This window comes from Pelecanus crispus, chromosome 2 (assembly GCF_030463565.1).
Source record: "Pelecanus crispus isolate bPelCri1 chromosome 2, bPelCri1.pri, whole genome shotgun sequence".
Lineage (NCBI taxonomy): Eukaryota > Metazoa > Chordata > Aves > Pelecaniformes > Pelecanidae > Pelecanus > Pelecanus crispus.
The window spans coordinates 122,149,469-122,165,182 of NC_134644.1; the positions used below are offsets into that span (position 1 = coordinate 122,149,469).

The window sequence follows — 15,714 nt, forward strand, 5'->3', positions numbered from 1 at the left end:
AAAATGTGCTATAGCTTCAACTGGGACTGATCCTATTAGGTATCTAAAATACACAAAATATGCTTTAGTACCAGTATCTTGCATGTGGTCTGAAGATGATTTCCCTTAACACACCTATTAACGTGGGGTTTATTTTTAACAAAAACCCACTATTTTAACACTATTAAATCACCTTGCAGACTGTTGTATTGTTTCAATCACGGAAAACTAAAGTAGCACTCCTTAACTCAGGCAGATAGCAAGAACACCTCACTACAGTAAGAAACAAAAGCATTATGTCTCCAATATACTTCGTAATGTTCTTCTGCAATGTCAGAAAATTTGCTTTTCCTTTAACTGACATTACTTTAGGGCATTATGACTTGTTTACTGTTGAATGAGATGCCCAAGCATTGATATACATTGCTTGTGATGACCAGAGAAGTTAAAAGGAAAGCTATTGTTCCCACCAGGATACATGTTCTGCAAGGCCTGGAGTATAAGAACATGATTATACCACTCCTCCCTGATACTGGAAGTCTATGCTCAACAACGGATTACCTATAGCCAGCAGCAGCAAGGCACATACAGCCTAATCACCACAGCTGGGCAGACTGGTGCTGTACAGAGGCCCGTTGGTGTGTAGTAACTGCTGCAATACCCTCCTCCCCTCCATGTTACAGCTATTTATCCTACAGGTATTTTTAATAGTTTGAGAACATAAGGCAACTCTGCAATGAACAGTTAACTCATTTTTAACCTACCTCTAACTTTTCCTCCCAATTCAAACAAGATTAAAGATTGCTTCTGCTTGCTTATTAAGGTGCAATGGCAATAGAATTACAGAAGGAAGAAATAATTCAAAAAAGTGCAATACAGACAAGCAGTTGCTACCGCATCGTGAAATAGTACAGACAGTAATTACAACTACACTGTGTAGTGCATTGCTTTCACTGGATATTATAGATGTATATAACGAATGATGTAGAATACAGTTGGAAAGATGGCTCCATCATTAATAGGACTGTAGCTGAAATGTTCAGCACTCAATTTCACATGAACTATGCTCTGCTTATAGTTTAAAATAATATCTGATGTAGATTTGCCTTTAAAAGCCTAAGTTAGAAGACGCAACAACCTGCCTCCCATGCATTTCCTCATGTTTTAGAAGTTCTTAGGTAAGAGTAGGAAACGGGACAGCAAACCTGGTATTTTTTTCTATATACGTCAGTTTGACTTGTCCGTACTCCCTATTTCCCAAATGAACACAAATGCATAAAAATTGGTGGTGTTTTTTTCTTATATCCTTTTTTCCTCAAAAATATCAAGGCAGTGAGGAAAACGTGGTTAATACTATATAATTCTTCCGCATTTGTGAAATTTTCCCTTAATAATCCAGTTCAGTATGAAATTGCGGGCCCTTTTACCCTTGATAATTAGTAGCACAGAAATGGCCTACTGCATTCTTTTTTCCGACTCCTTCATCAAGTTACAGATATTCTGCCTCTCCTTCCCACAAGTGTAATATGGAGAATGAGGTTTTGACTGTAGAACACATTAAGGTCCTTGGATCTAACTATTAAATACTACCCTCTGTTAAAATTAAGATTCTTACGGAAGACAGCTAATGATAAGAACTTTATTTGAAATATTAAGTTTTATATTGTGCAAATGTATCACTTTTGGAATTAATGCAAATAAAGACAAACCATGAAATCTTTCTAAGATGACATGAAGATCATCATCATCTTCAATCCCGATATTCCCTTAGGTTCTAAGAACTCAGGTGTTGCTTGCTTTTTTTTTTTTTTCTTTCTGTTTTAATCTGAAAATCACAAGAACCTCCCAGATGGGCCTGGATTCAATTACGGAAGAATAGCTATTTAAAACTTATCAGATTAGACATTAGCCCAAATAACAGCTTCTTCCACTTTCTTCAGCTCAAGATATTCTTAACTAAGAGGATGAGCTTGAAATACAAATGCATTAATCAGGCACCTGAATCCACAGGCATTTCCTAACTTAAGTATTTGGCTTTGCAACTTAAAAACATCATTAAAATTAATGTTTTGCTCTTAGAAAAAAATTTGCAGAAATACTGAGTTGATACTATATGGTATCACAGGATACACAATTGATATTTTGTGGTATCACAGCTAGAGCATTTTATAAAGCTGAACCACATATCCATACCATCCCACTGGAGTTAACACTTGATGTACATGTCATCCCTCAATGCATGCACATGCTAGAATGGCGTATTTTTTTCTAGAGACTTTCAGATGTCTGAAACCAGAAGGATAGCGAGACAGATTCCTACATTTGTCTGCAGTAGGGGACATCTCCTGCACTAATCTATTCCTGCTCCAGTACTATCCTTGACCACCTTACCTTCTTGCTTATTCAAATCTGCACGCTCCTATTAACAGCAAATTGCACCCTTCAGAAAACTGGTACCAGTCCTTGCCAATCTGCTGTTCCCAAATCCAGAAAATGTCATTGAACTTGCCAAACTTCCTCTCTCCACACAAGGCCTGCAATTTCCTTACTGTCTCTATCAGCCATCCGAGACAAAACAAGTATCCCAAAACCATCTCCTTGTTAGCCTCTCCTACTTCTGGGGGCATCACTGAATTTCTAGAGACCTAAAAAGAAATTTGTACTAGAAGAAACAAGACAGACCTTTAAAAAAAAACCCAAAACACAAAAAAAAAAACCCCGCCCACCAAAATTTTATTTTGTTGGAGATGGTAAATAATGTATTATTTACATGCAAACTATCTTCTGGCTACTCAGTACTTTTAAAAAACCCACAAAGCAGCTGCATGCAGGTGGGCAAGACACTAACAATAAAGTCCATTTTCACAGTTCACAGCAAGAAGCTCTTAGCATGATAATGTATATAGGCTTTCTTTTTGTGATTCTGTGAAATGAATCATCAATAGAATTACTAGGCACATAACAAGAGACACTCAAAGGGAGAAAAACTGAGAAAAGTCTTCTCAAGTCAGAGTGGAACTGCATCATATGGCATGAAGAATGTGAATGACAAGAGAATGAAAAATGCTTCTAAGATACCTTAGAATGGCCTCCAAATCTACAATAATGCCAAATACATTAACTCATAAAAAAGAGCATCTGGAGAGCTAATGAAGCAACATACTGAGGTCAACAAGACCAGATGTTCCTGGACCAGAAATTCTGGATCAGAAAGTCTAACCAAGAAGTTACCACGACTTTCTCTAGTATAATTTTTTTAATCCCATGATGTTACTGTCCAGTTAACACTTTCTGTCAGGGAAAGGAAGGTAGTTATAGTTTCAACACAGTAACTACATACAAAAAAATCTAGAAACCAAGCACATCGCACCTCCAAGCCATCCTCCCAAAAATCCCCACTAGAAACCTCCTAGAAAAACTAGGATAACCTAGCAATCATTCTTCTGCTATTTCTGGACAACTAAGAACTAACAAGTAGAGATTTGGTGTACTAATTCACTGGCAAGGTGGCTTATCTAAAATTCAAATTATTTCCTAAGAAGAGGTGAGGATGTTTCTGTCACGGACATTACCACAATACAATCAACCAAGAACCACGGTCTATGGGTCAAATGACTAGTCTTAAAGACTATTCATTTAGCATGGCAAAAGTTACTTACCCATGCAGAAAACAAGAGTGTCAATCAAATTGTTATGAAGGGGGGAAAAAAAAAAAAATCAGAGGGGAATTTAAAGACTCGTAAGACTCCTTCCTTAGCCTCTTACTCTACAGTTTCTGCTCTAGAACAATCTAAATCATTGCTCTATAGCCATCTACGATGTCACAAAACACAACTAGAGTCTTAAAAGATTTCAGATAGAACTGTTTACTCACTGAACTGACAATACAAATAATTTGCTTGAGTACACATTGTGTGAAGTTTTAAAAAGATGCCTAGCAACTGAGAAAACAATAGGGAACGTTTTTCTGAAATTAAAAGCATACCTAACTTTATACATAGCTCTTTACAACTGGTTTAAGGCAGCTTGCTCTTTCACTTTTATGTTAATCACATTGTTACTCTAGACATACATACAAGTGAGAAATCTCAACTTTCAAAATACTCAAACTTCAGTGCAGCTTCCTAGCTACGTGAACATAGCAGCTTTAAGTAACTACTGAACTCATCTGCCCGCTTCTGTCCAAATGAACTATTACCATCTTCTGTAAATTATGTTTACATCTTTGGTAACATTCAAGATCTGAAAGTACTTGGGGGGAGGACAAACAGGAATAAAACAGGGAAACGTACTATATGCTGCCAATATAATGTACCGCGTTCCATCACACTTTCTACCCAGTCTCACGCTACAATGCAGCTAATCTATATCAGAACAGATCTTTCAAGATGTCTGGATTATTCAGCAAAAGCTTACCAAGAATGGAACAAATTTCAGAACTATTTACCTAGATGGTTTCAAACACTTTAGTTATGAAGATATATCTTTATATTTGTAAACAGTGGGATAAAATTGAGCTTGAGATTTAAGAGTAGCCCAACAGCCATTTGGTACCTACATGAAATGAATTGGTGGCCTCAGTTCAGTTATCCTGGAGGTCTTATCTACTCGAGTGTAGAGTACTGAAGGTAACATGTGTGATAAAGAAAATAGAGTTTGTGGATTCTATTCTGGATTTCAGACATGTGAACAGATATTTCCTGTAAGTCTTGTAGTATCGGTTAGTGTGAAGTAGCTGATTTTACAATACACTTTAAATTGTACAAATTTTTTCAAATCTGAGCTTTAATATGAGAGAGATACTCAGATACAGCACATATAATGAAGTTATGGAGTAATACTTTGGACTTTATATTTAAAGATTACAATCACACTCTAAATTCAGTATAGTTTCAATATACTATGAAGCTGTATCAGCTGGACTGCTAGGCAGCCTCTCTTCAAATTACACATAATTAAGAAAAGTAATTTAGAAGTCATCTAAGATTCCACAATTACAAAAACATCAGCTCTGTATGTGACTATTAAGCCAAACATTGCAAACACCAGTTGTACTGAAACCTGTATTTAGGACTTTCAGAACAGTGACACTCCTTTGTCTTCCTATCACACCATACCACCCTACCCCACCTCCTCCCCCCCCCCCCCCCCATTAAGGAATTGTAACAGAAAGAATACAATGGCAATGAAACACCACTATCCTACTAAATTTTTTTATACATTACATATAACATGTCTACCATGGCTCTTAAAAAAATTACTTTCCCGAAGTGGATTATTCATGGCCTACTGTGATACTTATCTATTAAAACATGACTTAATGTAATATGAATTTTAACTAGTACACAGCAAATAAAAGATAATGCTTATGTCTTTAAAAAGATAAGGTTTTCTTACCACGTATTTTACAGCACTTATGAACTGGTTATGAAAGAGCAGATGTTGGGTTTCATCCTCTGGATTTGACGCAGTGTAAAGCATTCCACAAATATTACAGGAAATAGCACCAAATCTCTTCTGTCCTGCATCCTATTTAAAAAAAAAAAAAGAAAAAAAAGTATTTGTCAATTAGAAGCACAGTAAACACAGTTCAACAGAACTTTCATCTAATCAGACATGCCTTTTATAACTTATCTTCTGGGAACTCAACATAGAGGCTAAAATGATGTAAAACAAGAGAAAATAAGTACAGAATTTAGCATTCCATCTTTCAAAAACCCACACAGCCTCAAAAGGCACAGGCATCGATCACAGAACAAACTCTACCCAACATTAAAATCAGCTCCCCTCCCATTAGTTTTGAACAAATGATTTCTCTTTTATTTTATGAAATACAAAGAATAGAGAATTCTTCTTTCATTACCCTATCTGCAGTAAATAGAATCATGTTCCACAAAGAAAATTCCTACATCCAGCCCCACACTATTTGGTTCGCCCTACAGTTCTGCTGCTGCCTGTCTTTTGGTTGTGAGTTGCTTTGAGGCGAGTCAAAGCTGAGCCATTTTCCTCAAAGTCTGGAAGGATACTATAAAAAACAAAAGTTACGGAAGTAATTGTTAAGATCAGCAATACATCTGCAACAGCTGATCACCACCTTCTAGGTTTTTACAAAAAACCAAGTATTTCAAGGCAATCAAATAGCATTATGGTTTTTTGATCCCTCTCTTCATTGATTAAAAGCCTCATTTAACATACTCTAAACACTTAACTTTTAATTGGAAACAGCTAACTGATGATTGACTTGCTGACTTAATTGCACAGGGTTCATAACTTTTATTCTTCAGACACTGGATAGCAACTACAATACAAATGCAAGATTATACCACTTTACTGATGACCCTTCAGATTATCCTCCTACTGTATAACCAATCATTACCTAATTAAGGGCACTACTCAGTACCTATTCTTCATTAAAACAGTGTTATTAATTTGGAATTATGCTCAGATTAAAGAGTCAGTGCCAAAAAAAGAAAAAAAAAAATACTGAAGTGTTAGGTGCAGGGGGTGCCTTTTGCAAAGAGCAAAAGAATACCAGTTAGATTGAAGTCTCTAGCCAAAAAGGCATGTTTTAAGTTATGGCTTAAAGCTCAAATACATTATTTTTTCTTCTTTAACTAGATTTGGAAATTGAGTTTATGCAAGCAGCAATAAGTGTCACTTTTAATCTATTTTAACATATATCACAAGTAATAGAGAAACAGAAAGTTATGTTATACTCTAAAATAGCACACTATATAAGCAAAAGACGACTTGAGGGTGTTTTTTAAAAGGAAATTGATCTGTGTGCACAATTTGTGTGCAAAATTGAAAGTGCACAATTTGCAAGACAACAGATCACCTGAACTTAATTTTGTTTCCTAAGAGCTGAAAATATTCATAGTAAAAAAGCCTACCTTACAGAAGAAAGCATTTTGCAACACAGCAAAAGGGTTTACAAACCATTTCTTACTCTTTCTATCTTCAAAGGGGTGTTTAAGTACGTCTAAGAGCTAGATGACAGCTCAATTCTCCACACAACAGCAATTTATTTCAAGCAGTCATTAATGAAATCTAAACTGTAGGTATCAGTTTCTTTCCAAGAAGAGACTAAAGGTACAACCAGCCAGGCAAAGTCAGAGTTGCACTTCTCTTTAAGAGCACATACATGGAACTCAGCCAAAAGAAAGAAGCTGAATCTGAGAAGTCATTGCTTTAATGGTACATCAATTTATACAATCCTACTGTATACAGAAGGAGAAACAGGAGTACACTCATTTTCTGAAGGAAAAAAGAAAGATCAACCCTGAGGTTAGATTTGAAAAGTCAGAATAAGATGACGTTTCTAAAGGCATAAAAACGGAATCTAACACATTTTATTTTATCTGCAGACTTCCTTTAAAGCAGCAGTATAGTTCAAAACAGCATACCCATCCGGCCACCAAAATATACTGTATTTCAAGGGTTTATATGCGAAAGATGAAAAAAGGCAGTTCAGCACGAAGGATGAAGTATGGCAATTATCTTAAGATGAACCAACTGAACCAAACTTTCCTATCTTAAAAATGGAGAACATATCCCCCATATCTAGGGTAAGGTAAGTGAAGAGGAAGTCTACTTGGATGCTTGGAATATACTTCAAAAAAATAAGACATAAATTAGAAAATCAACTACATAAAGCAACTCTTGAAATATTTAGCACATATCAGTACTGCAGGACCTCTCACCAAACAATTTCTGTTCAAATGATCAAGCAGCTAAAGGTATTTAAGCTAAAATATTGATTAGTTTACTACCAAATATTTAAAGCCCAAAAAATTGCCTAGCTCTGTAGGAAGTCATCAAAAAATCCGGGGCAAGGACATCCTCAGAGTTGTCAGGCTCCTTAGCTCATCCCATCTTGCCTTGTAAATACATACACTGTTTTGCAAGTCTCCAGGAACAGGTTATTTCCCTGGAATAGTATAGCCATATTGTATTTTACTGTTTGACTTTCTTGGATGTTGGTGGTATCAGTGGGTTTAGGTTGGGGGGGGGGGGGGGGGGGGGCGCGCAGATTTTTTTTTTTGGTTTTTGTTTTTTTAAGGATTTCACTGATATTACTCTTTTTACATGCACTCAATTGTATCAATGGGCTACACACACAGGTTAATATTAAAAACTTGTTATGTGAAGATCAGAAAAAAGACATGGTAGTATCTAAAGCAATCTTTTGAAATCTGTAGCCCTAACAAATGCTGACTATACTTTTTAGCAAATATTTTACAGTATCCTGAGGGTAGTAAAGAAGATAGCCTTTTTGTATAACTAAAGTACTATTTCAAAACCACACGACAAGACGTAATGCTTCAGACAAAAAACAAAACAAAACAAAACAAAAAAGCACAGCTTTGTAAATCCAATGCAGACTACAACAAAAAAAAAAAAACCCAGAACATGCAAAATAAAGCCAGGGATTATGAAGAATGCATTTTTGTAGTTTAACAAAACATCTACAGAATCTGACTATTTTGAACCTGATGTCATTGCATAAGCAAAGGTGGAAAGGGCATGCAGCAAGAGGGAAAAAGTGCTCACAAACAATAATACAGCATTAAAGGTTGCCAGTCGTCCCTAATGGGGAGAGAGGAACAAAAAAAAAAAACCCAACACAGAACACCTTATACACCACATATGAGATTAAATAAAAACTTAAAACTGGAATTTTGGGGGGGGAGGGGGATCTTCTCAGCAAACATCAGATACTGCATACTGGAGAATAAACTGTCAGCTTGTCACAACTAGAAAAATATATAAGAGGTTTGACTCCCAGAACTTAAAGAAATGTTTTTCAAAGCAATATTTAAGAAAACGTGGCACTGTAGGCAGAGAAATGTGTTACTCTATTTAAAACTCAATTTTCTCAACAGTAACAATAAAGAGCAAGGATACTTTCATTTCCTAAGCAAATTCTGCATGTGTAGATGGCAATTAAGCATTCCCAACATCCCAGGCAATCCTCATTAATGTAAGCACAGGATATATGAGATCCAGTGTTTCAAGGCTAACTGTAATTGAACATTGCGACCATGTTGCCTTAAGCTCCAGAAGGGTTTCTTAATTCTGTGTTAGACAGAAAGAAAAGTCTTACCAATATCTTCTTTGAGAAGGTGCATGTCTGCTGATCCTCCATATGTGGAATAAGGAGCCCTGCAAGCAAAAAAGGCATTTGGTGCCTCTGTAGAAGATGAAAAGGGGCCCTTTTTTTTTTCTTTTTTTCCTTCCCTCTCTCTTCAGGCACAGATTAGGTCACCTCCTTCTTGATTACCTAGTGTTTGTTAGAGGAAGATTATTTTTTCCTCTAGTCTTTTCACAGAACAAAGAATAAAACCTAGCCATAGAAACAGGCAGGCTGGGAAGGAAATACAAGAAGAGTAGGAAGGAACAACACCAAGATTTTTGGGCTCTACACAGAAAATGAAAAGGTCAAAGAATGCTATTTCAACGAAAGATGCATTCAAGACTGAAGCTGATGGGCAGATCCCCTTGCTGACCAGGAGGATCAGAAGACATGACCCAACTCAGAAACAAGTTTCACTTCAAAAGACAACTGTGGATTTTAACAAAAAGGAAAAAAAAAAAAAAAAAAAAAAAAGCCCCAACCAACTGAAAAAAAAAAACCAAAACCCACAAATCCAAAACAAACCACATCACCAGTACCCATCTTTCTGAAAGGGTATTTTAGCCAAATGATATAAATCAACTTAAAACTTTCAGAACTGTGATGTATCTAATTTTCCTTAACATTTTTGAAAAATTAAAATGGAGGGTCATTATCCATCATGAAATGATGTCCTCACTGATCATTAGCTAAAGCAATATGAAAAAAATACAAAGTTAAGAACCAAATCTGCAGAATATTTACAATGGACAATTAATCCGTTCTCAACCCATATAAAAATGTAATTCAAGTGTATTACAGAGAGTCTTCCAATGTGTGCTGGTTTTGGCTGGGATAAGGTTAATTTCCTTCACAGCAGCTGCTATGCTGCAATGTTTTAGATTTGCGACCAAAACAGTGTTGATAACAAAGGGATGTTTTAGCTATTGCTGCACAGTGCTTACACAGAGTCAAGGCCTTTTCTGTTTCTCACACTGCTGTGCCAGCGAGTCAGCTGGGGGTGCACAAGAAGCTGGGAGGGGACACAGCTGGGACAGCTGACCCCAACTGACCACAGGGATATTCCATACCATATGATGTTATGCTGAGCAATAAAAGCTGAGGGAAAGAGGGAGGAAAGTGGGGATGGTTGGAGTTACAGCATTTGTCTTCCCAACTGTTACACATGACGAAGCCCTGCTTTCCTGGAGATGGCTGAACACCTGCCTGCCGATGGGAAGTAGCGAATGAATTCCTTGTTTTGCTTTGCTTGCGTGCACGGCTTTTGTTTTACCTATTAAACTGTCTTTATCTCAACCTATGAGTTTTCTCCTGCATCCTGCTTGGGGGGGAGTGAGCACCTGCACAGTGCTTAGCTGCCTGCCAGGGTTAACACACAACACAATGTTAGTCACCTTGGTGCTTGAATTCCTGTACCAGGTGCCCAGCTAACCTTACAAAACATTCCCACCCTCAGGACAAAGGACACCCGAATTTGCTAGAGGAAGCTGGGCTGCTGCAGTGAAGTAGAAATGGGAAGGAGCGAATAAAGGATGGCCATTACTGCCCTCCTAAGAGCAGAGCTGTCCCACAGGGTAAGATTTGTGTGGGAAGAAAGGAAGAGTGACTGCTCTCAACTACCAAACTCCTTCCCCGGTTGCTTATGCGGTAACCACTGCCTTGTTTTTACTGGGATTACAGGAAAGAAAAGAGGCCATACTTAACTAACGTGAACAATAAAAGCTTGCCCAAAAGCCATTCTCCAATTCTTCAGAGAAACTGCCAACCAGACTATACCAGTTTAAGGAAGAAAACAGCAATTTTAAATGACAGCTCTGTAACTTTCTTCAGGCTCCTAAGAAATCATTTTTACACGTATTATTTCCGCTGAGGATTGTGTTTTCAGCTTAAATCAAAATATTTCCTTCATATATCACCTATTTCAGTCAAACAGGAAACTATGTTCAAGTTAACCAAAATATATGTAAGAAAAAATTCAAGTATGATATCCAAATGTGTAAACTGAATTAGCATACACATCACTTCCACATATAGCACCAATTCAAATCTCAGAATCAAAAGCGTCTTCCATCCAGCAATCCTGATTCATGCATTTACTGATACTTATAAAGATCATCTACATTTCATCATATTTGCTTGCATCCAGGCATTAACTCAGATCTCTAGAAAGGCAGAAAAGTCTCTGTAACTCTATACTATCTTTTTATCACTTCAGTGATTTGTTTTCACTCTTCATTCTTTTTACATGTTCTTTCCTAAAATCGATGAGCATCATTTTCAAAAGACTAGCTTAATTTTCAAAGGAACAAGTTTCCTTAGTGGCATAAAATGGAAGAAGTATCCCTGTACCTCATAGGTCATTGTTTACAACATTCCTTTGCAGCATTAATGCTTTTATCAATTCCTATTTTTATGGTCAAAATTTTGTCCTAGATCTGGCAGGCAAGCAGAACTTTTACAAGAGGCAAACAACTGACTTTCCTCGCCTTGAATGTAAAGCATATCTCATTTTATGAAAACTGAAAACATATGCTTTGCACATTTGTATTTCTTTCCATTTCAGAAGGAACAGATGATTTCATATTGAAGTTCTCATATTTGCACATTACATTCAAGTACTTGGAAAGTAAAAAATAATTTTAATGCATTACTCTATTAAAATTCCAATATGGAGCTTCACATAACCTGTTAACCTACCAACTTAACATTTAAATGAAGTGTAAGAGGTACAGTTCACGAATATCCAGAACAGACTACTTCTCTGAACACCAAGCCATGGATTTGGAACATAACGTATTTTTAGCCTCAATCTTAATATCTTTCCTCCAGAAAAACAGATCATACTTTCCAAGGTCTGAAGCTAAATCTTTGCACATTACTTCAAACACCATTGTTTCCTGTCACTGTTTGTTTTACCGAGTTTGTTGCAGCATTAGATTCCTTGCTGTTTTCAGCTGAAGTTCTACACTCTGAAGAGACTTGCTTTTTAACATGTGTGACAGCAAATCTGAAGAAAACAGAAACAACTAATCTTTTGTCTTGGTTGTACCTCTACAAAATGAAGATAATTTTATGTTTGAAAGCTGCTCAGGCAACTAGATGATGTGTACCAAGAAAGAGAATGGTACAAGTACAGCTACTAAATATTTCTTCTACAAATGGAAGTTGTAGTATTTTTCTTCTGTTACGGTCAAATAGCCTTAAAGCTTGTTAAAGATTACATTACTTAAGAAAAATAAAAAATGAATCTATTCATTATAGCAATCTTATGGGAGAAGAAGGAAGGTAAGATACATCTTTAAGGATTAAATATAAAAAAAAAAAAGCATATTGTGGAAAACATAAAACTAGTTTTATCGTAACACCTCTCTAAATATAGCTCAGGAAATGAAAAGGTTAGAATACACAGGCAGTATGGTAATATCCCAGACTCTGAGCCTCAGATACTGTAAAGACAGTTAAAAGGACATAGGTCAAACTTAAATACAAAAGACTAGAAAAATGCAACAGCAAAAAACCAGCTAAACAAAGATAATGTATCATGTGGTGAGTCAAACTAATCCCAACTAGTTTTTCCCCTTTGGTTACAAAAAGAAAAACGGGTTCTGTACATACATTAAGATGGACTGGCTTGACAGATCTCCAAAAGAATCAGATCTCACAGTAGAGAGCCCAGAATTGCACCTTTCAGGCACTTAATTTTTTAAAAAAGTGTAACAAAGTGCAAGTTCAGTGTTCCTTGCTAAGACTAAAAGCATGACTTCCCAACTTTGCTCAAGGTAAAGAACAATAATGAAACTGCTTTTCTTAATACAACACACCAGAAACTTGAAATAGAAACGATTTATAGTTATTAACCATAAAATTTTTTACAGACACTATAAATGCTAATTTAAGTCATTTGGCTATGTGTAGTAAGACTGCTGTCTGTATAGGAGAAATTTCAACCTGAACAGCTTTTAAACCAAATGAATCTTTCATCTGTTCTCAGAGGATCACTGGATCACTACTGAAGTACATAAACACCTTTGAAAATACTTCCTTGTGGGGGGGAAGTCCAGCCATTCAGAATCAACATTTAAGAAATACATCACGGTTTTGCAAACACCACTATTAATTACAAAATGTACCTTATTTTATTACATGCCTTTAATCACCAATCTTTTGAGTATCTGTAGGAAAAAAGTCTGGTACTTTAGAAGTCAATTTAGCAATTTTTCCCCTCCAGATGCTAGCACAAACTATTCTAGACATAACTATGTCTCGTCTCCACAGTAACTAATATCAAGGATGGTATTTTACAAAATGGCTTAACAAATATTTGGGTTCCTCTATATGTTTTGACAATGCTAAGAGCAGTTTCCCCTCCTCCCCCCGTAAAACAATAACAGAGCAACACCTTACCTAATGCTTTCCTGGTAAAGAGAACTACAGGCATTACCAAAAAGCCCTTTCAACACAATAAAAAGCCTAGTCTGAACTCCATGAAATCAAAGTGAATTAGATTTGTATGAAGTGCTGCAATATATTAGATATTATGAAGCTGTTACTGTCACATTTAAAAATTAAATACAGTGCCCACTTGCATTTTCCAGAAATACACACAGAAAACAAGAAAACAGGTCTCTCCCATTTTCCCTAGTGCTCTTCACTGATGACCCATTCTTTATAATCTAAAATTTTGCTAGGTAAAATTACTTAAAATTACTTAAAAAACTTAAAATTTTTTACTGTTGAATACCTAGGGGAAAAACTACTACTCTCCTAATTTGGGCTGAAAACAAGAATACTACCAGCATTATCAGCGAGTTGCAAAAAATCTCCTTGTATGAATAGTGTAGAGGAGAGCTCTCTTCAGTAGCTAACCAGAAAGTTACGTATTTCTTCTTGTCAGAGATCCTAGCAACTCTTCAATCAAGATCTATTACTGTATGAGCAAAAATTAAGTTAGCTTTACTGAAATGAAAAGGAATATTCTTATAGTCCTTTTAACATAGTCAGAATATTTAATCATGCATTTTAACTCTGTTGGTAAAATGAGTTTCAAAGAGGCAACAGCAGAAATATTTTGTAAATGTTAGATACGGTTCATTTATCATCCTGTGACTAGGCATTCAAGTGCCTAGATTTGTATCATTTTAGGCAAATCAAGGATATGTTTATCAACTGAGTTCTCAGAAGCTTTGATTTTAAAATATTTCAGTATGGATATACGAGAGTGTTCAGAATTCACCTGGTCCTATTTTAGATAATATTTTCATGTGTATAATCCATGTATTACATGAAAAAAATGCAATTTAGCAACACCACCAGTTACATGTGAGAGGGGTTAATTTCATAAGAAGCTTACAACAGAGTCCTCCTTCCTAATGGCCTGGATTCCTCCCCCCCGTAGCTTCCCAGCTCCAGCCTTTCATTTCTCAAAGGTTATCTGATGTGTGAATTATTAAAAACACAAAACGAAACACAACCAGAACCTCCAACTGTTTCATTATCAAGTTGTGTACTTCTACAAGATACAAAAATGACTCATTTTGCATTTTCTAGTTTTAAGAGATACCTGCATTTGGTAGCTAATAGCAAGTAAAGGTAAGAACAAATAACTAAACTAGTATTGCTGCTTAAATATTATGGTGAAAAGGATTGCATCCACAGGAAAATCTTTATGTTTATCTCAGAACAATGGACATTTGAATGAGGCAGGAATAAATCTGTTGATATTAATTGTGCACACAATCTGCCAGATGCACCTGCCCCTACAATTCTGAAATTTTAAGAAACTGAGATTTTGCACATAAGTAAAGGCACATTCATTCTCTGTAAAACAACTGTATTTTTACTGAACAGCCATTCTATTAGAAAAATGCACAAATTTGTTTTAACAAGAATCAGCTTTAAATGTTAAGTCTGTCTGCCACCATTTTTTCCATCAATAGTGAATGACAATCTAGTATGGGTTCTACTTTCACAAATCATTTACAATGGCAACAGTAGAATGTAAAAGTAATGATTTTTAGACAAGTTCATGAAAACACAGCACTGCAAATTCAAAAGCAATTTCTTCAAGAAGCTATATGCTTTACTAAAAGGGTATTACTTACTATGATCAGCTGCTTATCACCATCTTTTCCTGCTTCTTTTATCTTCTGAATATGTTCCTCAGATGGTAGGAAGTTACTGCATTTTGATGCTAATGAAGGATTTGACAATGGAACCCTTGAAATATAAATATATTTCATGTTAAAAAAGGGACTGCTTATACATGTCATCCTAGATACTCAAAGCCATTGTGATTAGTGTAACTAAACTTTAACGAGATGCAAATCCAAGTTAATTACCCAAAACACAGTCCTATATATTTTAATTTGTAATTCAAATGGAAAAATAAGGAAATACAAGGATTAACCAAAAAAATACAGTCTGTGACTAGCCTAATTACAAGATTTTTTTTAAGGGAAAAAAAAATTAAGCTTATAATCAAGTTGGGTAGGTTAGCCACAATCATTAACAAGAAGCATTTAACTGAGACATTTTCAGAGCACGACTGATGGTGCCTAATGTTATGTATTTCCTACATAAGGTTTAGGTTTCTAATGTTA

The 15,714-nt window shown here is 35.9% G+C and overlaps 1 protein-coding gene across 2 annotated transcripts in view; it reads right to left on the minus strand.

Moving 5' to 3' along the window:
- The window catches only part of ESCO1 (establishment of sister chromatid cohesion N-acetyltransferase 1), a 34,006-nt gene that overhangs the window by 9,157 nt on the left and 9,135 nt on the right, over nucleotides 1-15,714 (minus strand). For both annotated transcript variants that reach the window (XM_075705948.1, XM_075705949.1), the window contains exons 7-8: nucleotides 15,217-15,331; nucleotides 5,377-5,508 (exon numbers count right to left, since the gene is read on the minus strand). In XM_075705948.1, coding sequence (XP_075562063.1) covers nucleotides 5,377-5,508; nucleotides 15,217-15,331 — 247 coding nt within the window. The remainder of the gene's footprint in view (nucleotides 1-5,376; nucleotides 5,509-15,216; nucleotides 15,332-15,714) is intronic.